The sequence below is a fragment of the Cervus canadensis genome, chromosome 11 (assembly GCF_019320065.1).
Source record: "Cervus canadensis isolate Bull #8, Minnesota chromosome 11, ASM1932006v1, whole genome shotgun sequence".
In the NCBI taxonomy this organism is placed as follows: Eukaryota; Metazoa; Chordata; class Mammalia; order Artiodactyla; family Cervidae; genus Cervus; species Cervus canadensis.
Genome location: NC_057396.1, coordinates 41,197,034 through 41,223,362, shown reverse-complemented (window position 1 = coordinate 41,223,362; position 26,329 = coordinate 41,197,034). Strand labels below are relative to the sequence as shown.

The following is a 26,329-nucleotide window of genomic DNA, read 5'->3' as shown; positions in this document are numbered from 1 at the left end:
CTCCTACTTTTGGATTCCAGTCCCCTATGATGAAAAGGACATCTTTTTAGGTGTTAGTTTAGAAGGTCCTGTAGGTCTTCATAGAACCGTTCAACTTCAGCATCTTCAGCATTAATGGTTGGGCATAGACTTGGATTACTTTGATATTGAATGCTTTGCCTTGGAAATGAACAGAGATCATTATGTTGTTTTTGAGACTGCACCCAAGTACTGCATTTAGGGCTCTTTTGTTGACTGTGAGGGGTATTCCATTTCTTCTAAGGGATTCTTCCCCATAGTAGTAGATATAATGGTCATCTGAGTTAAATTCACCCATTCCAGTCCATGTTAGTTCACTGATTCCTAAAATGTCAATGTTCACTCTTGCCATCTCCTCTGTGACCACTTCTAATTTACCTTGGTTCATGGACCTAACATTCCAGGTGCTTATGCAATATTGCTCTTTACAATATCAGACTTTACTTCCATTACCAGTTACATCCACAACTGGCAGTTGTTTTTGCTTTGACTCCATCTCTTCATTCTTTCTGGAGTTATTTCTCCACTCTTCTCCAGTAGCATATTTAGCACCTACTGACCTAGGGAGTTCATCTTTCAGTATCCTATCTTTTTGCCTTTCATACTGTTCATGGGGTTCTCAAGGCATGAATACTGAAGTGGTTTGCCATTCCCCTCTCCAGTGGACCATGTTTTGTCAGAACTCTCCACCACGACCTGTCCATCTTGGGTTGCCCTACATGGCATGGCTCATAGTTTCATGGACCACAAGGCTGTGGTCCATGTGATCAGTTTGATTAGTTTTATGTGACTGTGGTTTTCATTCTGTCTACCCTCTGAGGGATAAAGATAAGAGGCTTATGGAAGCTTCCTGATTGAAGAGACTGATTGTGGAGGAAACTGGGTCCTGTTCTGATGGGCAGGGCCATGCTCAGTAAATGTTTAATCCAATTTTCTGTTAATGGACGGGGCTGTGTTCGCTCCCTGTTTTTTGACCTGAGACCAAACTATGGTGGAGGTAATGAAGATAATGGTGACCTCCTTCAAAAGGTCCCATGCTCACACTGCCGCACTCAATGCCTCTGATCCTGCAGCAGACCACTGCAGACTCCCACCTCCTGGACACTCACAGGCAAGTCTGGGTCAGTCTCTTGTGGGGTCACTTCTCCTTTCTCCTAGGTCCTGGTGTGCACAAGGTTTTGTTTGTGCCCTCCAAGAGTATGTTTCCCTAGTCCTGTGTAAGTTCTGGGGACTCTATGGTGAGGTTAATGGCAACCTCCTCCAAGAGGGCTTATGCCATACCCAGGTCTGTTGCACCTGAGCCCCTGCCCCTGAAGCTGACCCACACCTCCACAGGAGACACTAAAACACTCAAAGGCAGGTCTGACTCAGTCTCTGTGCGGTCTCATGCTGTGCACAATATTTTGTTTGAGCCCTCCGAGCATCTCTGGTGGGAATGGGATTTGATTCTAAATGCAATTTTGCCCCTCCTACTTTCTTTCTGGGGCTTCTTCTTTGACCTTGGACATGGGGTATTTTATTTTGGTGGGATCCAACATTCTCCTGTCAACGGTTGTTCAGCAGTGAGTTGTAATTTTGAAATTCTCATAGGAGAAGATAAGCACATGTCCTTCTACTCCACCATCTTGATTTGAACATGAAAAATTGTTCATAATTTGATCACAAAAAATTGTTCATAATATCCATTTTAACTATTTAAATATCTGCAGAATGTGAGGTTATGCCTCCTTGCTTGTCTTTTTTGGATAGTGGATATTTTTGCCTTTTTCTTGATTAATATTCCTAGGGGTTTTTCAACTTTATTAATATTTTTGGAGAGTGAAATATAGATTTATTCTCTCTATGGAACATATATTCTATTTCTTTGATTTATATTCTTTCATTTTTTATATTTTTTTTCACATTTATTTGTTGTTTCTTTTGAAGCGTCCTGTGATGAAAGTTTTCCTTTTATTTTCAGCCTTTCCTTGAGGTTGTTTTCTAACCCTTTATCTTAAATAAGGACCTCAATTCTCCCCTTTGTTTTGCTGGTAATTTTGAATGATGTCATGGGAACTGTGAAGGCTAGGTTATAGAGAGTCTGGATTGCGTTATGGTCCTCTCAAACACAGCCATTGCATGAATGTACCACCTTTATTTTTTTTAACATGGCCTTTTAACGATGGACATTTGAGAAATTTCTAGATTTTGACAATTAAGAATAAAGCTTCTAAAAGATCTCCATACAGGTCTTTGTGTGTTTTCATTTCTCTTGAATAAATACCCAGGATTGAAATTTCTGGGCAGTATGGTTGGTGTATGTTTATAAGAATTGAAAAAAATTTTTAATGGTAATAACATTTTACCTTTCTTCAGCATTGCATTTCAGTTCTCTTTGCCCTGCATCTTTTCCAGCACTTGCTATTGTCAGTACTTTTTTAAAATGTCATTCTACATATTAAAGAATGATTACACTAGGAAAGGAACAATAAGAAAAGCAAATAGAACAAAAACAAAAAATCAAAAGAAAAAATAATTTTTTTAAAGAGAAAAATCCACAGCACTGCAGAAAGCCAACATAGAGGTAGAAGTACGTAAGGGAAATAAAACGTGTGATTAGAAAAGAGAGAGAGAGAAAGAAAGTTTCAAGGTGGTGGTTCTTAAGTGTAAAGTCTGTTCCCCGTAGGTGGGGTTGGACCAGTGCCCTGTGAAGGTTTCCTGCCTGGGAGGACTTGTGCCTGTATTCTGGTCAATGGAGCTGGATCTCGTCTCTCCAGTGGGCAGTGTCATGTCCAGTAGTAGCTTTAGGGTGTCTGTGGGTTTGATACAGCTTTGGGCAGTCTGTCTGCTAGTGTGCATTGAGTTTCTGTTTTGCTGAAGAACCAGCGTGGGGTGTCTGGGCAACTGTGCTTGCTGACACTGCTGGTAGGAATGTAAATTGATGCAGCCTCTATGGAAGACTGTATGGAGATTCCTTTAAAAACTAGGAGTAAAACTACCATATGACCCAGCAATATCACTGCTAGGCATATACCCTGAGGAACCCAAAACTGAAAAAGACACATGTACCCCAGTGTTCGTTGCGGCACTATTTACAATAGGTAGGACATAGAAGCAACCCAGATGTTCACTGAAGGATGAATGGATAAAGAAGTTGTGGGACATATATACAATGGGCTATCTATTTTACATATGGTAGTGTATATGCTTCCATGCTACTCTCTCCATTCATCTCACCCTCTCCTACCTGTGTCCATAAGTCTGTTTTCTATATCTGCATCTCCATTGCAACCCTGCAAATAGGTTCATCAGTACCTTCTTTCTAGATTCCATATATATGTGTTAATATAGGATATCTGCTTTTCTCTTTTCGACTTACTTCACTCTGTACAATAGGCTGCGAACACATTTGAGTCGGTTCTAATGAGGTGGATGAACCTACAGCCTATTATTCAGAGTGAAGTAAGTTGGAAAGAGAAAAACAAAAATTGTTTATTAACACATATATGGAATCTAGAAAGATGATACTGATGAACCTATTTGCAGGGCTGCAGTGGAGACATAGACATAGAAAACAGACTTATGGACACAGGCAGGAGAAGGTAGATGAATGGAGAGAGTAGCATGGGAGCATATACACTACCATATGTAAAATAGATAGCCAGTGAATATTTGCTATATGACTCACGGAACCCAAACTAAGACTCTGTAACAACCTAAAGGGGTAGTAAAGGGTGGGAGGTAGGAGGGAGGCTCAAAAGGGAGGGGACATACATATGCCCCCTATATTAGCTATAGCTAATTCATGTTAATATATGGCAGAAACCAAAGCAACATTATAATTATCCTCTAATTAAAAATTAATTTAAAAAGTCATTCTAATGTGTGTGTAGTATTAATTCTTCTAATTTGCTTTTCCCCAGTGACTTATTTTGTTCACCATCATTTTCAAGTGCTCTCTTGCCATTCATATTTCTTTGATGAAATATCTCTTCAACTCTTTTATCTATTTTAAAAAATTGGATTGCTTGCTCTCTAATTGAGTTATGAGAACTCCATATATTTTAGATGTATGTGTGTGGGCACACTCAGTCATGTCTAACTCTTTGCAACTCCATGGACTATAACCTGCCAGACTCCTCTGTCCGTGAAATTTTCCAGGCAAGAATACTGGAGTGGGTTGCCATTTTTACTTCTCCAATATTTTAGATACAAATCCTTCAGTGTTTTGCAAAGATTTTGTTATAATCTCTACTTTGTCATTTCATTTTTTTTTAACAATGTCATTTGAAATTAAGGCTTTAACTTTTATGAAATCTAGTTTACTATTATTATTGTAGTTAGTGCAGTTATTGTCATAGTTAACAAAATTTTACCCTCTCCTGGTTCAATTCCTGGATCAGGAAGATCCACTGGAGAAGGGATAGGCTACCCATTCCAGTATTCTTGTGCTTCCCTTGTGGCTCAGCTGATAAAGAATCCGCATGTGATGTGGGAGAACTGGGTTCAATCCCTGGGTTGGGAAGATCCCCTGGAGAAGGGAAAGGCTGCCCCCTCCAGTATTCTGGCCTGGAGAATTCCATGGACTCTATAGTCCGTGGGGTTGCAGAGTCAGACACGACTGAGCGACTTTCACGTCAATAAAATTTTCTTTGTTTTTTTTTCTTTGAAATTTTATAATCTTGGTTTACATTTCACTCTAAGATCTCATTAAAATTTTGTTTTATGTGTGAAATAAGTATTGAGGTCTTCTGGGTATTTGCTTATTTAATGAATGTTCACTTATTCACACACACTTTGTTGAAAAGTTTATACTTTTCTCCATTAACCTCCATTATCTTTTAAGAAGCCAATTAACCAGGTAAAATGTATGAATCTATTTTAGGAACTCTATTCTATTCCATTTATCTATATGCTTATCCTTATAGTAATACTGCATGTCTTGATTACTGCAGCTTTATTATAAGGCTTGAAATTAGGTAACGTGAAATGTGCAAATCTGTTTTCCTTTTCCAAATTTTCTTAAACTTTTTCAGGCCCATTTTTTCCTTATGAATTTTATAATGCTTGTGAATTTCTAAAAAGCAAAACTAAACTTTTTATTGCTTTTGCATTCAATCTATGATAACTTTAGGGGAGAATTGACATCTTAACATTTAGCGTTGTTATAAATGGTGCTAATTTTCAAATTTTATTTTTTACTTTCAGCAGCTTGTTGCCCATGATACTGTTGATTTTCATATACTGACCTTGTATGCTGTGACTCTGTTAAGCTAAATTAATTTAGTCACTTATAAAAAATTGCTTTTTTTTATATTTCTACAATCACTTGCAAATGAAGGCTGGTGGGTTTTCTGCTCCTGAAAAATTTTAGGTCTTTGGTCCATTTTAATTTTTTATTGTTCTAGCCAGTATCTAAAATACAATGTTTAAAATGAAGGCATGAGGAATGGGAGTACGTGTCCTAATTTTGTTCCTGATCTTTGGAGCAAAGCATTCAACTTACATTGCACTTAATAGCAAAAGATTGTATGCTGAAAACTATAAAATGCTAATGAAAGAAATCAAAAAAGTTCTCAATGAATAGAGAGAAATACAATACTTATGAATTTGATGACTCAAATTTGATAACTCAACATGACAAAGATGTCATTTCTTTCCTAATTGATCCATAGGTTTAATGCAATCGCTATCAAAATATCCAGCATGATTCTTTATAGTTAGACAATCTGATCTTAAAATTTAAATAAAGAGCAAAGGAATAGCCCAATATAATTATTTTTAGAAAGAATGACACAGCCTGAATTTACACTCGCTACTTACCAATAATAATCAAGACAGTGTAGTACTAGTGTGGGGATAGGAGGTGGTGAATTCATGGATTAACAAAAGAGAGTAAAATTCAGAATTAGGTCCACACAAGTACAACCAACTGATTTTAAACAAATGTACAAAAGCAATCAAGGGGAAAAGGACAGTCTTTTCAATAAATGGTGTTGGAATAATTGGACTTTCATGGACGAAAACAGACAAACTAAGCAAACTTCAACCTAAACCTCACATCTTATACAAAAATACACTCAAAATGGAGCATAGATCAAAATGTAAAGTGTTAGAGTTTTAGAAAAAAGCACAGAAGAACTGTTCATGAATAGTGTTAGGCAAAATGTTCTTAGATAACATGAAATGCACAATGCATATATTAAAAGATTGAGAAATTGGATCTATATCAAAATTCAAATCAACAGCATAAGCAAATAGCACTACACACCCATTAAATGGTACATTTAAAGAGGACTAATAATACTAAATGTTGGCAATACACTGAAGCAATTGGGGCTCTTAACATCACAAATGGGAGTGTAAAATAATACAGTCACTTCAGAAAATGGTTTGAAAAAATTTAAAGATAAACACCCTATCTCCAGCAATCTCACTCCTAAATATTTACCTAAGACAAACCAGAAAACATATTCACACAGAAATAACTCAGATGTTCATAGCAGTCTCATTTACAATAGCTGAGAACTGGAAACAATTCCCACCAACTGGTGATGGGATTAAAATAAGTGGTACATCTATACGGTGAAATACTACTTGCCAATAAAAAGAAATAAAATGGTGATACTCATCATAAAGAATCTTAAAATAATTATGCTGAGAGAAGTCATTCACAACAATGTATATATAATATGATTTGTATTTTCTAAATTTACAGGAAAAGGAAACTAATCTGTATTGTCAAAAAGCATATCAGTAGTTGTCTGTGGCCAAAGGCACAGAGAAATATGGATTCCAAAGGAGCAGACGAAAGCATTGGGAGATAATTGAAATTGAAATACTTGATTGTGACTGTGGCTTCATGGTTTCAAGTTAATCACTGTGAACTTTCTATTTCCCCTAAATCCTGACAAAAATGAAATGTCAGCTGTGTTACATATAACACTGTAGAAAAAAATGATTCTTTAATTGTAAGATGAACATGGACTGAGAGGACAATATACGGAATATATTTTTTAGGCTTTTCAGAGTGCAGTGATTCTGATAACTTGAAATAATGCTTTCAGGGACTCTGAAACTGTATCTGGCAGCATTATAAATATATGATCCCAGTTATGATCATGAGGCTCGCCAGGTAGGATGGATCTTCTGCCAGTGATGTCTCTTGGGAGTCACAGTGAAGAACTGTGAAGATTACGCTCACCAAAGAGAAATGAATGCCTGGTACACACAGTGGCATGGCAAATTTTTCACTTTTGAAGCTCCGTGTTGTTCTCTTGCATATTACAGAGTCATCATTTTTGGTTTTATGTGATTATATATGTTTTCAAATTGTATTTTATCTTTTTAAACAAAATAATATTAGTCTGTGTCTATTGATTCCCATATCTTAAATCTTCATGATTCTGTTACTGTTGTCTCCACTGACTCCCACCGTATGTTTGGAATTTAGCTACTTCCTTGGTGCTGTTCATTATTTTTCAGTATGTACTTGTTATCATATTTATTGTTCAGTAGGAATAACAGGCTTGAGTTGTTTGTTTATTCAGTTCACCAAGAGGCACTACCTGTCCTTGACCATATTATATTCAAGTTCAAGGCTTGAGACTCTAGATCTCCAGGGATATGAGAGATCTGTGCAAGACTTGGTCACTGAATATTTCTCTTATCCTAAAGGTATATGTGTGAGAAGGCAATGGCACCCCACTCCAGTCCTCTTGCCTGGAAAATCCCATGGATGGAGGAGCCTGATAGGCTGTTGTCCATGTGGTCGCTAAGAGTCGGACACGACTGAGCAACTTCCCTTTCACTTTTCACTTTCATGCATTGGGGAAGGAAATGGCAACCCACTTCAGTGTTCTTGCCTGGAGAATCCCAGGGATGGGGGAGCCTGGTGGGCTTCCATCTATGGGGTCACACAGAGTCGGACGCGACTGAAGCGACTTAGCAGCAGCAGAAGGGTATATGTAAAATTTATTCTTCAGAATTCTCATCTGGTTGTGTCCTAGGCCTCGAAGTATATCCCTCCCCTCCCAAGACATCACTAAATGCAAACCTGGGTTGATAAGACTTCCTTCTGGCCTGTCAAATTCTCTAATTGCTGAAGCATATGTGAGTGTTAGGTTTACTTCTCTGGGTTCTCACAGTTCCTGAGGAAGCAGTTCCTTATTAGCCTGTAACCTATACTTCAGAGATCTTAAACATCTTAACATTTGTTTTAGTTGTGCTTACTATATGATTGATTCCAATTACTAAACCTGCCATAATTGGAACAGAAATCTCAAAGGTAAAGGTAAATTATATGCCTGTGAGTGGAAGATTCAGTTCAGTTCAGTCACTCAGTCGTGTCTGACTCTTTGCGACCCCATGAATCGCAGCACGCCAGGCCTCCCTGTCCATCACCAACTCCCGGAGTTTACTCAAACTCATGCCCATGGAGTCGGTGATGCCATCCAGCCATCTCATCCTCTGTCGTCCCCTTCTCCTCCTGCCCCCAATCCCTCCCAGCATCAGGGTCTTTTCCAATGAGTCAACTCTTTGCATCAGGTGGCCAAAGTACTGGAATTTCAGCTTCAGCATCAGTCCTTCCAATGAACACCCAGGACTGATCTCCTTTAGGATGGACTGGTGGGATCTCCTTTCTGTCCAAGGGACTCTCAAGAGTCTTCTCCAACACCACAGTTCAAAAGCATCAATTTTTCGGTGCTCAGCTTTCTTCACAGTCCAATTCTCACATCCACACATGACCACTGGAAAAACCATAGCCTTGACTAGATGGACCTTTGTTGGCAAAGTAATGTCTCTGCTTTTTAATATGCTATCTAGGTTGGTCATAACTTTCCTTCCAAGGAGTAAGCGTCTTTTAATTTCATGGCTGCAGTCACCATCCACAGTGATTTTGGAGCCCAAGAAAATAAAGTCTGACACTGTTTCCACTGTCTCCCCATCTATTTCCCATGAGGTGACAGGACCAGATGCCATAATCTTAGTTTTCTGAATGTTAAGCTTTTAAGCCAACTTTTTCACTCTCCTCTTTCACTTTCATCAAGAGGCTTTTTAGTTCCTCTTCACTTTCTGCCATAAGGGTGGTGTCACCTGCATATCTGAGGTTATTGATATTTCTCCCAGCAATCTTGATTCCAGCTTGTGCTTCTTCCAGCCCAGTGTTTCTCATGATGTACTCTGCATGTAAGTTAAATAAGCAGGGTGACAATATACAGCCTTGACATACTCCTTTTCCTATTTGGAACCAGTCTGTTGTTCCATGTCCAGTTCTAACTGTTGCTTCCTGACCTGCATACAGGTTTCTCAAGAGGCAGGTCAGGTGGTCTGGTATTCCCATCTCTTTCAGAATTTTCCACAGTTTATTGTGATCCACACAGTCAAAGGCTTTGGTATAGTCAATAAAGCAGAAATAGATGTTTTTCTGGAAATTTCTTGCTTTTTCGATGATCCAGCAGATATTGGCAATTTGATTTCTGGTTCCTCTGTGTTTTCTAAAACCAGCTAGAACATCTGGAAGTTCTCAGTTCACGTATTGATGAAGCCTGGCTTGGAGAATTTTGAGCCTTACTTTACTAGCGTGTGAGATGAGTGCAATTGTGCAGTAGTTGAAGCACTCTTTGGGATTGCCTCTCTTAGGGATTGGAATGAAAACTGACCTTTTCCAGTCCTGTGGCCACTGCTGAGTTTTCCAAATTTGCTGGCATATTGAGTGCAGCACTTTCACAGCGTCATCTTTCAGGATTTGAAATAGTTCAACTGGAATTCCATCACCTCCACTAGCTTTGTTCGTAGTGATGCTTTCTAAGGCCCACTTGACTTCACATTCCAGGATGTCTGGCTCTAGGTGAGTGATCACACCACTGTGATTATCTGGGTTGTGAAGATCTTTTTTGTACAGTTCTTCTGTGTATTCTTGCCTCTTCTTAATATCTTCTGCTTCTGTTAGGTCCATATCATTTCTTTCCTTTATTGAGCCCATATTTGCATGAAATGTTCCCTTGATATCTCTAGTTCTCTTGAGGAGATCTCTAGTCTTTCCCATTCTATTGTTTTCCTCTATTTCTTTGCATTGATTGCTGAGGAAGACTTTCTTATCTCTCCTTGCTATTCTTTGGAACTCTGCATTCAAATGGGAATATCTATCCTTTTCTCCTTTGCTTTTCGCTCTCTTCATTTCACAGCTATTTGTAAGGCCTCCTCAGACAACCATTTTGCCTTCTTGCATTTCTTTTCCATGGGGATGGTCTTGATCCCTGTCTCCTGTACAATGTCACGAACCTCCATCCATAGTTCATCAGATTAGATTTGCACAAATATACACAGGTAACACCATATACAACTGGTGATATCCTCACCTCCTCCATCCTGGCTCAGATGTTATCTTCCCAATGAGGCCTGCACTGACACTTCCTGCCCTGGCATGTTAAGCTTCTTTGCTCTGTCTTTTTTTCTTTCTTCATGACACTGTCCCCTTCAAATAGTCTGAATCAATAACTTGTTGATTTTATTATCACTTGTCTGCTATCAGATAAATTCTATGAGGGCAGATACATTGGATGCTTGTCATTTACATTTCTAATGGCTTATGATGTTCTGTGTAATACAATAACTCAATATAATTTTTGACTGAAATAACTACAAGTTGGTGTCACAGTTTCACTGGGAAGGAGACAGCAGTGCAGTGGGGAAAGCTGAACTTGCATCTCACTCATCTACAAGTAGGCAGTGGGAGTCAGCACACCATTTTTGCCAGAGCTGTGTCAGGAGTGCCCAGCAGGAAACTGAAGAAACACATACACACCCACCTGGTGTTGTAGCAACAACACAACAGGAGACTTCCTCCAAAAAAAACCTACAGCATAATCAAAAATCACTTATCATACCAAGAACCAGAAAAGTAAAAACTTCAGTGAGATTAAACAGTGTATGCCCACATCAAGATGAAAAGAATCTAGAAATCATCTGTTAAGGATTTAAAACAGCCTTCAAACAAATGTTTCAACAAGCAGCCATTAATTTCCCTGACACAAATTTAAAAAATAGAAAATTTCAGCAAAGAAGCAAAAGTCAAAAAATAATAATGTGAAAATGACATAACTAAAAATACAAACACTGAAGTTAAAAAATAAAACTTGATGGATGATCTCAATAGTCTAGTGGAGATGACAGATGATAGAATCAATAAACTTTAACAAAGATAAATATAAATAACTGATCTAAACAAAAGGAAAATAGATTGGGGAAAAAGTTCAGATCTACGTGGATTTGTGGGAAAATAACAAGCTATTTTGGGAGTTCTACAGGAAAGGAGAAAGGGGGTACTGAGTAAATACTGAAAGAAATGAAGTCTGAAAACTTTCCAAATTTGATGAAAGATATAGAGCTACAGGTGTAGGAAGTTGACCAAACTCAAACAGGATAAACCCAGAGAAATCCATACCACAACACACATAAGTAAAGTTCTGAAAATTAAAAGAAAGAAAAATCTTAAAAGCACTGATGGAGGAAGTATCATTACTTATTATTTTAAAAATCCATAATATTTTTCAAGTACTAAAACCAAAGAATAGGCAAATGTAAATTCTACATCTGGCAGAAACAGTCTTCAGAAATGAAGGTGAAACAAAGACACTTCAGATGAAGGAAAACTAAAAGAAATTTTTCCCAACAAATCCACCTTTAAATCATGGCAAAAGCAAGTTCCCTAAATAGGAAGCAAATAATAAAAAGAAGACATGGAACTCTAACAATTAAAAATAAATAGAATGAAAATTAAAAGGGAGCATATCAAAACACGTGAGATTAAGTTAAAGTAGTGCTGAGGGGGAAATATACGGCACTCAATGCTTACATGACTAAAGAAGAAAGGTCTTAGAATATATGTAGGATTTTTGAAAGAAAAGAAAAAAGTAGAAGATGGCTCTACTTGCTCTTAAGACTTATACAGTTGAAGTCATCAGAATGCTGTGGTACTGGTGGACGAAAAGATACATTGATCAAATGAAGCTAAACAAAAAATCTAGAAAAAGACCTACATAAGTATGCCAAACTTTTTTTTTTTTTTAAGGTACAGAAGCAGTCCAATGAAAGAAGGAAATCTTTTCAAAAAAGGTTCTGGAGTAAGCGGACCACCATAGATGGGGGAGCCACCTCAAGCCTAAATGCCACACCTTACACAAGCATTTACTCAAAGTAGATCTTGGACTTCAATGTATAACGTAGAACTATAAATTGTAAACCTTTTTAAAAAAGGAGAAAATGTTAAAATATGGGACTTGTCAAAATTTTCTGGGAATTGACACTAAAACTACAATCCATAAACAGAAAGATTCATCCAACTATTATTTCGAAAATACTATGTTCCAAACATGTTTTGAATCATTTACTACATATATATTTTTCATGTTCCTTTACCTGTTGGGTATTTCTTTGCCTTTTCATCTTGTTTAGATTGCTGTGTCTGGAGTGGACTTTCTGTATTCTGGAGGTCTGTGGTTCCTTTATATTGTGGAGGATTTACCCAGTGGGTGGGGTTCGACATTGGCTTGTCAAGGTTTCCCGGTTAGGGAAGCTGCGTCAGTTGTTTTCTGGTGCGTGGAACTTGATTTCTTCTTTTTGGAGAGCAATGGAGTGCCCAGTAATGAGTTTTGAGATGGGTCTATGTGTTAGGTGTCACCTTGGGCAGCCTGTATGTTGACATTCAGGGCTATGTTCCTGTGTTGCTGGAGAATTTGCGTGGTATGTCTTGCTCTAAAACTTACTGGCTCTTGGGTGGTGGTTGGTTTCAGTGTAGGTATGGAGGCTTTTGGACATACTACATATATATATACACACAGACACATACATACATAGATGCACACATACATGTATTTTAAAAGATTTTTAAAATGTGTGGAATTAAAAAAAAAAAAAGGAGATACAAATGAATTTATTTACAAGGCAGAAGCAGACTCACAGACTTGGAGAACAAACTTGTGGTTGCCAGAGGGGGAAGGTGGAGGATAGGGATGGATTGGGAATTTGGGATTTACAGGTATCTAGTGCTATATTTGGAATAGATAACCAATAAGGACCTACTGTAAAATGAAATAAAATGATAAAATAAAAATTAAAAAATATTTTAAAATGGTATACCCTTTATATTAGAATAATAGTGGTACCAGGGCATATAAGTTAATTCTATAATATGTTAAATGCTTTGTACACAAAGTGATTATTTTGTTGGAAGCACTCTGATTTTGAAACCAAGCAGGACCCTGTGGGGCCCCCAGGCACAGAAACCTTTCTGTGTCCCCTGTTTCTTCTTTGTTGGGAATAGGTTTCAGCCTCCAGGACCTTCCCTGAGTTCCAAATGGCAGGTTCAAACAGTTGCTAATCAGGAAAAGGAGGAGATAAAAAGCAAGAGAGGAGAAGTCAAGAAACAAAAGTGCAGCCTTGGGAGAATCCTAGTACCAGCTCAAGGGATACACATAACAATATTTTTGAGCTCTTCTGCAGAACTAAAATCTCCAACAAATGGAAAATGTTAACTACTTGATAACATATTTTTTCCAGAAAGAAGGTCACAGTTTGATAACCTTGAGAACCACAGAAGCTCAATGGGAGACCAAATGAGGCCAGATTAAAGGAATGCAAGCCCTGCACACAGTTTAATTCCGATCTCACCTTTAATTCCAATTTAATTCTTTAAATCTCACACTTTAATTCCAACCTCACCCTTGAAACATTGCCATAAAACTCCTTATAAAATCACCCTTGGTTGGGACACACAGTTTTGAGGCCATGAGTCCACTATGTCCCCTTTTACCTGGCAAAGTAATAAAGCTATTCTTTTCTACTTCACCCAAAACTCTTCTCCAAGATTTGTTTTGGAACCAGTGCACAGAGACTGAGTTTTTGGCATCAATTTTTCCATTTTTATTTTCCATCAGTCTGTAATTTTTAAATGTTCAGGGTTCTTTTATTTACCATCTGAAGGATGAACCTATTTGCACTATTTACTGTCATTCTTAAGGCAATCTGCATTTCTTTGTTTCTTAGACTGTAAACAATGGGATTAAGCAGAGGTGTCAGCACTGTATATGTCACAGCCATCAGCATATCTTCACGGAATGAGTCACTGTTCTTGGGCCTCAAATAGACAAAGCCAGCAAATTCATAGTGTATGCACACCACAGTGAGGTGGGAGGAGCAAGTTGAGAAGGCCTTATACCTCCCCTTGGCAGAAGGCATCTTCATAACTATGGACCCAATGAAGACATAGGAAATCATTATTAAAATAAAGCTGCCCACCAGTACAAAGGCAGAGAGCACAAAAATAGCTATTTCATAAGACAGAGTATAGTCACAAGCAAGGTGGACAACAGGCGAGATGTCGCAAAAGAAGTGCTGGATGGTGTTGGAGTCACAAAAAGACAAGTTGAACACAATGGTGACGATGCACACAGAAACCAGGAACCCTACCAACCAAGCAGCCATCATTAACTGAAAACAGATCTTAGGGGTCATGAGGATGGAGTAGTGCAGTGGGTTGTGAATAGCGGTGTAACGGTCGTAGGACATGGCAGCCATGATGAAGCAGTTATTGCCTGACAAGCCAAAGAAGAAAAACATCTGTGTAGCACACTCAGGAATCGAAATGGACTTACTGTCTGATAGCAAGTCCACCAACATGCGGGGGATGATTACCAGAGTGGTACAGGTTTCTGAAAAGGAGAGGCCACAGAGGAAAAAGTACATGGGGATGTGAAGGCTGTGATTGAGCTTGACGGCCACCATTATGGACACATTTGCAGCTAGAATGGTCACGTGGGAGAAGAAAACCATCACAAAGAGGAGATCTTGCAGGTCCAGGAAACTGGAAAATCCCAACAGAAGGAATGTGCTCACTGTGGTGTGATTGTCCATCCTCCTGGTGCACATAGCAACTCTCTTTCAAAGGTGGAGGGTTATTGAAATGAAGACTCTGAGATGAGTATAAACTGTCCTTATGGACTGACGTCACCTAGACTGTAATCAAGGGAACCTGAACTTCAAGGCACCTCTTCATGAGAGAGCCTGAGAAAGTGCTTCTAAAGGCGGTTGACTGAAGTCAAGTTCAGAAAGTAGTGAGAATGATTCTAGTATGGGGCTCTGTATTAATGACATAGAGTGAGCCCAAATATCTTCTTGGATTATAATCACAAAGCCATTCTAATCTCTCTTTTCCAAACTATATCTGCATGTAAGAGGAAAATATGAATAAAATTTCTTTGTTCTCATCCACAGGATTTATTGATTGTATTCAATGCTTCTTGAGATATAATGTTAACCTGGTACTCACAGGTGCTTCATAAACTATTGGCTGAATGAATAAAATAATCCAATCATTGAAATCACTTAATATAATTATTAAACTTTTAAAGAATTAGGAAGATGAGTGAAATTATCCAAAAGAATTCTGACTTTCCCTTCAAAGAATCTTTTCATCAGTGCACTAAAAGTGATAATGTGACAATGATCTGACCACACAAATGTATTTAGCTTGTTGTAACTTCTGCTGAATTTCTAACCACAGTAACATTTGGGAGATATATAATATCATTAATTCTTAATACACAATAATTTTCAAACTTAATTCTCGTTGAAGTTCTTTTCCTGATGCCCAACATAATATTAATGGACTGTCTTGGAGTCAAAATGATTTTGGAGGCACTGTCTCATTTAGAGTGGCGTATTCTGGTAATAATGTTCTAATAAATTTTGACTCTTTTAGCAAAACCTCCAGGACATTTTCTAGCAGATGTACTTGTTATGTGGTCTGCTTGGAAGTGCAGACCTGAATGGAATAAACTCAAATTCTTCAGATCAATTTGGCAAATCGTATTTCTATATCAATTTTTCATTAAACATTTGATCTCATAAGAGGTAAGGGCAGAAATGTGACATGAAAACTCTCTATAGAATTTTGATTTTAACTTCAGTCATTGTTAAAGGGAATGGGGAAGAAAAATAGTATGGAAACAGTGATGGAAAAAGGAGGGTACAAGAGAAATAGAGAAACACTCGCTAGAAATTTTTCTGTAGGACAAACACATATATTGCCATTTGAAGAGTTACCATTTTCTTTTTGCACTGTAGTTATGGGGATAGAATACAAGAGGGGTCAGGCTAGGTGACCAGCACCCACCTATTACCCATAATGTGTCAGACATGAGACAGAGAGAAAGCTACTTCATGTAGTCCTCACAAATCTCTGTGTTTGGAATTTTTCATTCTGATTTTATAAAAGATAAAGTGAATTATAGAGTGGTTAAGTGATTATGGAAGTCATGCATTTGCTCAATAGATATTGACTAAATGAATACAATGGGCTAGACAATGTTATACATGGGAAACACAAAATGTAACCAGACACATAGGATATCTATGATGTAAGAGTGAATGGCTATTTTGATATGTGGAATCTGGGACACCCTCTCTGAGGAGGTACCATGCTTAAATGGAGAACAGAATGGCAATAAGCAACCAGCAGGTAAAGATTAGGGGAGAGAGCATTAACCACATGATTCACAACCACTTCAAGGACTCTAAGGTGGGAAACTCATCTACCCAAGCAATCTTCCTAGACCCAAATGGCTTGTCTTTGTGACTACTCCACTCTCCTCTGAAGGTTTTTGTCTATTCACCTCTAAAGGAAACTTTTTCAATTCTTATTGCTTTAGCTATCACTTACCTTGTATGACTCTCCAATTCTGACTTCTATCATATAGAAAGCTCCAATTTCCTTTGGCACGTTTCCAGGCCAAAATGTTCTCAAAGTGTTGAATGTAAGATTTTCAGACCAGAATTGGTCACATTTCCCACACATGTCAGAGTTCCCTCCCGTACTTCCTATTTGTGTTAGTTACTGACATCAGAGAGCTACCATCAGATTCCATTTTTTCATCCTTCTCCATTTTCATAATTCCAGATGATTTGTTTGCCAACATCTTTATCATCTTTTTTTAAAATTACTCCTGCTATTTTCCTGGACCTATCACACAGAGTGTATATGGTGCTCCCTTATTTGGCTATTTGTCACAATTTCCCTGTGTTTTCATTTTATTTACCACATTGTGACTTGTTGTTAGATTTCCAAATACAGAATATATCATTAATAGTGTCAAAAGCAGTGAATAGATGCACGTTCCTTATAGAAGGAAATCCAAATACCCCAACATGCTATTTGATGATCATCACAAATGGATCCCTAGGCACTGCTACTGGCCCAGTTTCTGCTGCATCCCTCTGCCTACCCTACACTCAAACCAGACCATGGTGCCCTCTATTTTCCAAGCACATCGTGATCCATATTGCTGCTGCACTTTTGCACATGGTGTCCCCTTTGCCTCAGTTTCTCCTCCCCTATTTTACTTCTATCAGACTTTTACTCAGTTTTCAGGCCCTAACTTGAATTACTTTGTTTCCTCATCTTCTCTTTTTATCCACATTTTCCAGATTCCAGGATCCTAACTAAAAAATGTCTTCTTTCTATTCCATCATGCATGTGTTTCTTTTTTTTTTTTTTTTTCCACAGTCTCTACTTTTTCCATCTTCTAGATCTATCCTTCAGCACCTACCACATTTTCCCTATCAAATATATGATAATACTATATATCTCCTCATTTTCAACATGTTTCATATATCCTTTTCTTACAAACTAGATAATTCTAATAACTTCTAAACTTCACCGCATGCTTCAGTTATTGCTGTTGTTCAGTCGCTAAGTCATGTCTGACTCTTTGCGACCCAATGGACTACAGCACACCAGGCTCCTCTGGCCTCCACTATCTCCCAGAGTTTATTTAAATTCATGTCCATTGAGTTGGTGATGCTATCTCATACATCCTCTTGGCTATCCTAAGAGATAAATGCTATTAATATGACTATTTCTGGTGAAGAAAGGGTAGCTTAGAGAGTTAGTTTGCCAAAGGCAATACAGCTGGTAAGTGTACATGTATAATATTTACACAGCAAGGCAGTGACTATCTGGAGACCCATTTACGTGGCTACTTGATTATAAGGCCTACCCTCATTGCAAGTGCCCTAGCATGGCATTCAAGGTATTACCTGTCCAGCCGCATCTCCCGTTGCCCTAGATGGGGAACATTCCCATTTCCCAAACATCATTTGTCCTTCAAAGCTTCTAACTTGCACACATTATTTTCTCTAATCTGCAATATCCTTCCTGAACTTTCCTGCCTGATAGAGGGCTAACACTCTTGAAAATACAGTTCCAATGGCACTTTCCCACAGAAAGCCTACCTAAAACTCCTGGCTGTATTAGTCATTTCTACTAGATTCACATGTTATTTTATTAAGATGAAATTTTGTTTTCTTTATTTTCCTCCTTCCTCCTACACTAAGACAGGCAGAGACCAGTTTAAAATCTAGTGAATGTAGGTTTTTGAGTAAAGTAATTTCAGTTACTATTGGAAAAAATGAAATTTCATCCTCTCCAGAAAGCCATTCATTATTATTATATTGCTCATTTACTAATTCCTCTATAATCTATTTTTAAATGTCTAAATAAAATGTATTTTGTGAGCACACACACTAAAGTTATTGGCTGCTCCCAGAAAAGTTTTAAGAATCCTGTCACCTAGCAATGTGAATGCATGTGTAGAAGTTTTCTACACAGTCTCTTAATTGAAATAAAGATGGTGAAAAAAACCCAACAAACTTCTGAAAATGCCAACAGTGGTTGCTTAGAGTCTAAGAGAATGAGACTAGCATTTTCTCATATTAGGTACTACCCCAATTTCTATAGAATCAAATCACACTTGAACTACAACAGTGGTCATCTATTAAGGGGCATATTGAACTCTCTAGGGTAGCTTTGTCAAAATCGTACATCTCTACACATACCTACCACAAGTTCTTAGCAGGCCTCTCCAAGAAGAGAAATCTCTGGCATATGAGGGTACAAGTCCTCTATATATTCTTTCTCACTAGTTATTGTTGAGAACTTTTGACTTGTATGTTTCTTTTCAAATTATTGGCTTTTTCCCATACAATTCTAGTACAGTAATGATAGAAGATTATGTCAGTATGATACTATGTTCATTTTTCCCAATTGCCCTGGCAGGAACTGGAGAGAAGGAAATCTGTAACATATTTTCATCCCTTCTGTTTGTTTTTCCCAAGCACTACTCTCTTTATTAATCTGGATTTGCTTTGAATTCAGTGTCCTAATCAGAACTATGAAGTTCTTCAAAGCTTCCCCAGTACTGTTTCCTGGGTTCCAGCTCTACCAGGCATAGGGAACTTTCAACATTCTTACTTCCTATATTGTCTATGCTCATATTTTAATATTTTCCAACAGGCTATTAATATCTACTGGTACTTGATTATTAGAAGATATAAAATAATCACTGTAAAGAGGAAAAAATCCTATAATGTCCGTGTTCTGCAGAAGGAAAAACACTTTCTAGTCTCTTAAATTCATGAAGTAGTAAGCTAGAGGAAGAACTTACAGTCTCATATCTCAGATGTGGCTTTCTACAATACTTTCTGTGATTTCAAATATTTCATATCTCAGGGATAATTTTTAAAGCAATTTTTCCTTTTGAATGCCTGTGATGAGTCCCTCTGAAATTAGTCTCCTTAACATAAAAGGTAGTGTCTTCTCCATTCCTTAAGGATGGAACTCAGTACCATACAGATTTTAATGAGAGTCCTCTGGCCACAGGAGACCATTATCTTAGACTACTGTTTTAGATACCAGGAGTCTTAGGCTCTGTGGATCCCAATGTGATGTCCTCAAAAATGTTTTAAAATCCTGATCTACATAAGTGTAATGATGTTTATATTTACAATTCTGAAGAACAAAGTGATGGAAACAAGTTGCTAAAAATAAACCTAGGGATTTAGATGATCCCCTCAGGCATATTTTACTTACTGCACAATATAATTTCTTTTATAATTCTGAAAATTTGCCAAGTCCCTAAAAACTCCACTATCCTATACACAGGTCAACTGGAATGGCATGCCATGAGAAGCTATTACCTAGAGAATGATTCAGAAGAAGATTAGTGAAAAGAAGATTTTTACGTGGATCACATTAAACTGTAGAAAATGCTTAAAGGGACGGAAACACCAAATCACCTTACCTACCTCCTGAGAAACTCGTATGCAGGTCAAGAAGCAATAGTTAGAACCGGACCTGGAAAAACAGACTCATTCAAAATTGGGAAAGGAATACGTAAAGTCTGTATACTGTCACCCTGCTAATTTAACTTATATGCAGAGTACACTGAGTGAAATGCTGGGCTGGATGAAGCACAAGCTGGAATCAAGATTGCCGGGAGAAATATCAATAACTTCAGATATGCAGATGACACCACCCTTATGGTAGAAAATGAAGAAGAACTAAAGAACCTCTTGATGAAAGTGAAAGAGGAGAGTAAAAAAGCTGGTTTGAACCTCAACATTCAAAAAGCAGAGGTCATGGCATCTGGTTCCATCACTTCATGGCAAAGAGATGGGGAAAAAAATGGGAACAGTGACAGACTATTTTCTTGGGCTCCAAAACCACTGCAGAAGGTGATTGCAGCCATGAAATTAAAAGACACTTGCTCCTTGGAAGAAAAGCTGTGACAAAACTAGACAGTGTATTAAAAAGCAGAGACATCACTTTGCTGACAAAGTCTGTATAGTCAAAACTGTTTTTCCAGTTGTCATGTACGATGACAGTTGGACTCAGAAGGCTGAGTGCCGAAGAAATTATGCTTTTGAATTGTGCTGGAGAAGACTCTAGAGAGTCTCCTGGACAGCAAGGAGATCAAACCAATCAATCCTAAAGGAAACCAACCCTGAATATTCATAGGAAGGACTGATGCTGAAGCTGAAGCTCCAATACTTTGGCCACCTGATGTGAAGAGCAGACTTGTTAGAAAAGACCCTGATGCTGAGAAATATTGAGGGCAGGAAGAGAAGGGGGCAATAGCAGATGAGATGGTTGGATGGCATCACCAACTCAACGGATATGAGTTTGAGCAAGCTCTGAGAGATAGTGAGGAACAGGTAAGCCTGGTGTGCTATAGTCCATAGGGTCACAAAGAGTCAGGCATGATTTACAGACTGAACAACAACAAAATATAAGATTAACACACAGCATAAACACTATGATTTCTCTCTCAGAGGCAACTATTCTATAAAAGACCTGGCTGTGAAGGAAAATTCCATTTCGTATAAATTCCCAGTTACTGTACTGGCATTCATAAAATATATAAATGGCTCCTAATTGCCTCTCCCATCAGCTTGGCCTTTAAGGTCTTCATCATCTGTACTACCTTCTATCTAATGTGCTACTAAGTCTTATCTCCAATAACAATACAACACTTGATGCAAACCAGTGAACATGCTATCTTCTGCTTAATATCTGCTCTTTCCTTATTTTGTACTCTGTTCTGTCAAAGAAAAAAATTCCTTCTCCTGATTTGAATCCAAACTTGCCCATTCCTTTTAAGGTTCAGCATAAATGCTACCTCATCTATGAAGCCCCTTGCTTGAATGATGCATAAAAACAAAGAGAGAAATTGCAGTCCTTAAGTATGAGTTCTATGCGGAGAGACACTTTGGATAACCTCCACTGGACACAGAACCTCAAAGCTAGCAGATGTAGTGTTGCAACCCAGGTAGCTCCACATAGCAATAAATTGGGATTTTTCTGAAGAGAATTTTGTGTCTTTCCCCAATCTCCCTTACCAGGCCAGTGAACATTTCAACTTCTTTGAGACTTAGCTGCTAATATATTCTTTTGAGATTTACTGGTTGCTGAAAAGAATATAAATGATTAGAAATATCTGAAAGCGCATGCCCTCATTCCCACGGTGCCCCATAGCCAACAACTTAATGATACAGTATTTAAAAGCAACAATGAAAAAAACACCCTGTTGTCACATGGTAGGGCAACTGTTGTATCATTCATGGTTCAGTGCTCCCTAGGGTTTCAAACTGAAGCTACATTTCAGTAGAACCCACATCTTTATCCAGCTTATCCCCATGCCTGTCCTGCCTCTCCCTCTCCTTACAGTTTTCTTCTGAGGTCATTCCTCAGTAAATCACTCACATATGAATTACAGTTTAAGGTCCTATTTTAGAGAAACTGTCTTCATTAAAATAATAATAATAATTTCACTAATCTGTTTAGTTCACACACCTACATAGAATCAGCTTGTCTATTTACACAAGCTGTCCTTCTAGAATTTTGACCCATATTCATTGAATCCAAGCATCAAGTTTTGGAAAACTGGCACCTTACTAATATTGTGTCTTCCAATCCATGAACATGGTATATCTCACTCCACTGTTTATATTTTTCTCTCAGCTGTTCTATAACTTTTAGTGAAGATGTGTTGCATAACTTTCCATAAAACTATTCCTAAATACAACGGTTTTTAACATGTTTTATGAAGTACATTATTTTAATCTTTCCATTGTTTGTTGGAGTATACAAAAATAAAATTTCTTTTATATATTATGAATGTTATTCTGTGATCTTACTAAATGAGTTATAGTACATGTTTTATAGATTTCTTAGAATGTTCTGCATGAAGACATCTACAAATGGAGGCAGTTTCACTTATTCCTGTCTCAACTATATACTTTTTAAATTTTTTGTTGCTTTTTATAAATAGCTGGGAACTCCAGTATAATGCTGAATAAAAGTAGTGATGGTGAACCTTATTTCTTTTCCCAAGTGTAGGTGAAAGTCATTTAATCTTTTACCATTAAGAATGATGTTAGCTGAAAGTTTTTCATAGATGCTCATTATCAGTATTATTGTTGGTATTGATATTTCTCTCTTCTCCTTTCCTGTTTTCTTTTGGGTTGTTTGAATTATAAAAATCTCACTTAAATCTTTCCATTGGCATTTTGGCATACCTCTTGCATTATGCTGCTTAGGGGTTATTCTCAGGATAAGAATATATGTTGCCAAATTCAGTTGTCAAATATATGTAAAGCAAATTCAGTTTACTTAGGACCTGAGTCTCCTGCATTGCAGGCAGATTCTTTACCTTCTGAGCCACCAGGGATGTCCCAATAATGTAGTAATTCACACAAAATATGGAGACCTTGCAATCCTATATGCCGATTTTCCTCCTTCCACCTTTATGCTATACTTGTCAGACATATGTCTTATGTCTCTAATCATAAAGACCCCACTTGACAATATTACTTGTTTTGCTTTGGTAAGTTTTATGTATTTTAAAGGAATTAAGAGGAATACAATATTTTTTATATTAAACAAGTGTTTCTCACTTTAGATTCTCTTCATTCATTTTTGAAAATCAGACACTTCCATTCTCTCCTTGAGATCTTGCTCCTTCTGCTTGTATTACAAAGGTCACTGCTATGGCAACAGTGGCTTGATTTCCTATGGATGTGTGCAAAGCTCAGAGATTCTCTTTTAGAAATGACCATCTAAGGAACAGGAGAAGAAGGTCTATGTACTGAATCCTAGCCTCCACCAGTTGGAGTTGCCCCAGGGACCATATCTTCTTCCATATCTGGGATGCACTTGCTTTTGGACTGAGCAGACTGCTAATGCCTTTCTAGAAGGTCTTGGGTTTCAGAGAAGGAATGAGCGAGCATAAAAGTGAAGCTGTTAGTCAGTAGCACTGAAAGTGGGAAACTATCAATATGAGTCAGAATCATCCAGTACAAGTTGCTTGCGTTCATCAGTTTCAGTTCTCTCATCTGACAAATGAGGATAATAAAAGTACCTACATCATAAAATTCTCATGAGAATTAAATATGTGAAAATTGTTAAGCACAGTTCTTAGCAAAAGTGAGCCCTGAATGTTTGATTGTTCTTACCATTTCATTGATGGCAAATCCCAGTTCCTCAAAAATGAAGCCTCAGAGGCTGATACAGGAGATAACAGATTTAGGATTAGCAAAAGAATTGATTTGGGATTGAATATTAGGGTTGAAAATACCTGTATTCTACTACTATCTATCTACTCAAAAGGTACTACTCAGAAAGGGAATGCTTTAAGGTTACTGACAGTGAGAGACTATTTCTTATCTGGAAGTCATCCCTTTACTTTGTAGTTCTCTAGAGGACTTTTAAAGATTTTGCTTTTTTACTTCTGATATGATAATTAATATACATGTTCAATTTTTTTAAATTTAAAATTCAACTTTCCATCATATTCTATCACATATTATCCCAAAGTAGTTAATAGCATGTCTTATAAATATCAATATAGATTACTTATCAAAAAACATATATTGGATGGATAAATCTAAAATTATCTTTTTATACCTGAAATTTAGTACTATTTCTTAATTGGAAATATCAAAGAAAATCTGGAACCAGTATTTAATCTCTAAGACAATTTATTGTATTGTACTTTCTAGTAAATTATTAAATGAAGGTTATAGAAGTATGTATAAACATCTCAATAGAAGCAAAAGAATAAATTGACCACTGGAGAATTGAAAGACTCTTGAAATATTAGTTGCTTTGGTGTGTGAATTGAACTGTTCAGTATTCACTCTGGAACATAATGACATTTCAATGTTGCTTTTGAATTCACATTTGAATCTCTAGATTCTTCAGAGATTTATCCCCAAAGGCAAACAAAAATTAAAGATAGATTTATAATCACAATAACCATAATTTGTTACAGAAAGATGAATTCTTATTCCAGGAGGTAAGATTTTAGCTTTTGTTAATGAATCTGGTGTACTGATTTTCTTTTTTTTCTTTTTTTTAATAGGTGTACTGATTTTCATTTACCATTTGAGAACGTTCTACTGCCTAAAGTTGTCTCTGAATTCACAAGTTAGAGTTGGGGAATAGGGCAGTTTTAATCAAGCAACTAGTAGGTAATGTTAACTGCGGAGCTGTTTCCACCATCAATTTCATGTGTAGTCAATTTCAAGCATAGTCCATAACAAGGATCCTTTGTTCACTGATCTATAAGAAGAAAACTCATATGCTCTTTCAACACTCTTCAAACGCAGCACTCCAACATAATGCTAATAAATTTACTACTAGAAATGTTTGGGCATTTACTGGTGTTTAAAGATTTCAATTGAAGATTTTAAAATTGAAAGATATTATATCTATTTTTATAAAAAGAATTATTTTGTTTGTGGATCTGTTGCTTTAGCTTCAAGAGAATAACACATCACGTAAAGCTCAGGATTTAAGTCAGCAGTTTCAGAACTGAGGAGCACTAACTAGGTGATCATTCTTTATTTTGAACCACACTTTATTCATTTATAGATTATGTTGAACATATTTCATTCTATAAAAGTCCAATTAGAAAACATTGTTAAAGTAGGAAGTAATCTGGTTTGTTTGAATAAATGTATTTTAATTATGTACTTATATCAATCATGCTTTTTGCATAGTGATTACATCAATATTTCAAACTCCTAACAATCTTTTTAATTTAAAAAATCCACAATCCTAATTTGAAATTGGTTTCTGTTATACTATCAAGAACATTTTTATTTCTCCTTTAAAAAATTTTTAAGGGATAAATATTGTGAAATACATAACTAACTATGTATAAAAGAGATATACATAACTGCCAGAAGGCTTAAAGGATAATCTATTATGTACTCATTGCCAGGTGTATTGGACTTTTTAGTCAGTATTATTTATTGCATGGTTACTATAGGAAATGGGTAGTCAGATTTTTTTGGACTTCATATTTTGATTCTATCAATTGCTATATGATCTTGTACAACTTATATAACCTCCTCAGATTCAGTTTACTCAACTATAAAATAATAAAAATTAATATTATTTTATGAAAAATAAACTATAAATGCACACACTACATATATACTAAATACCAGACTAAATTATAAGCATAGACTATATATACACACACACACAGTAAATTATAAGCATATAAATATAAAATGCTTAAACTGATGCTTATAATTTAGTAAGAGTATAATAAAATTTAGCTATTAATCAGATCTCTATTACAAAACCCTACACATTTCTAATTTTTTAATTATACTTATTGATTTTTTTATCTCATATATGACATTTGTTCTATGAGTTTAAATCTACTTTAAGTGCATTTTGGACACAATATGATACAAAAGGTAAAAGCCATTATTTCAAGAAAGTTTTCTGGTAATTCTGCTGAAAATAATTTTAAAAATACAGATAGTCTCACAATTGCATGTAACTATGCACTGATTCTTGAATATCTTTATTTATAATCACACCCTATATCTGTACTAAAGAAAATGAAATGATCAAATTTACAACTTCTATAATAAATTGTTTCATCTAGGTTCATTTTGGTAGCAGCTACCTTATCTC

General features: G+C 36.8%; 1 protein-coding gene across 1 annotated transcript; it reads right to left on the bottom strand.

Annotated features, from left to right (window-relative positions):
* Nucleotides 1-11,258: 11,258 nt before the first annotated feature.
* LOC122449244 (olfactory receptor 10Z1-like) lies at nucleotides 11,259-14,910 on the bottom strand. Its single transcript, XM_043480794.1, has 2 exons — nucleotides 14,005-14,910; nucleotides 11,259-11,300 (listed from the first exon to the last, which is right to left on the bottom strand). The coding sequence occupies exons 1-2, from the start codon at nucleotides 14,908-14,910 to the stop codon at nucleotides 11,259-11,261; spliced, it is 948 nt and encodes a 315-aa protein (XP_043336729.1).
* Between the last annotated feature and the right edge of the window lie 11,419 nt (nucleotides 14,911-26,329).

Excerpts from the sequence above, each read along its gene's own strand:
- LOC122449244 (XM_043480794.1), bottom strand. The coding sequence starts at position 14,910 with ATGGACAATCACACCACAGTGAGCACATTCCTTCTGTTGGGATTTTCC. Across the intron at positions 11,301-14,004 it reads AGATTGCCTTAAGAATGACA|AACTCCCAAAATAGCTTGTT; the intron begins GTAAATAGTGCA and ends CCTTTCCTGTAG.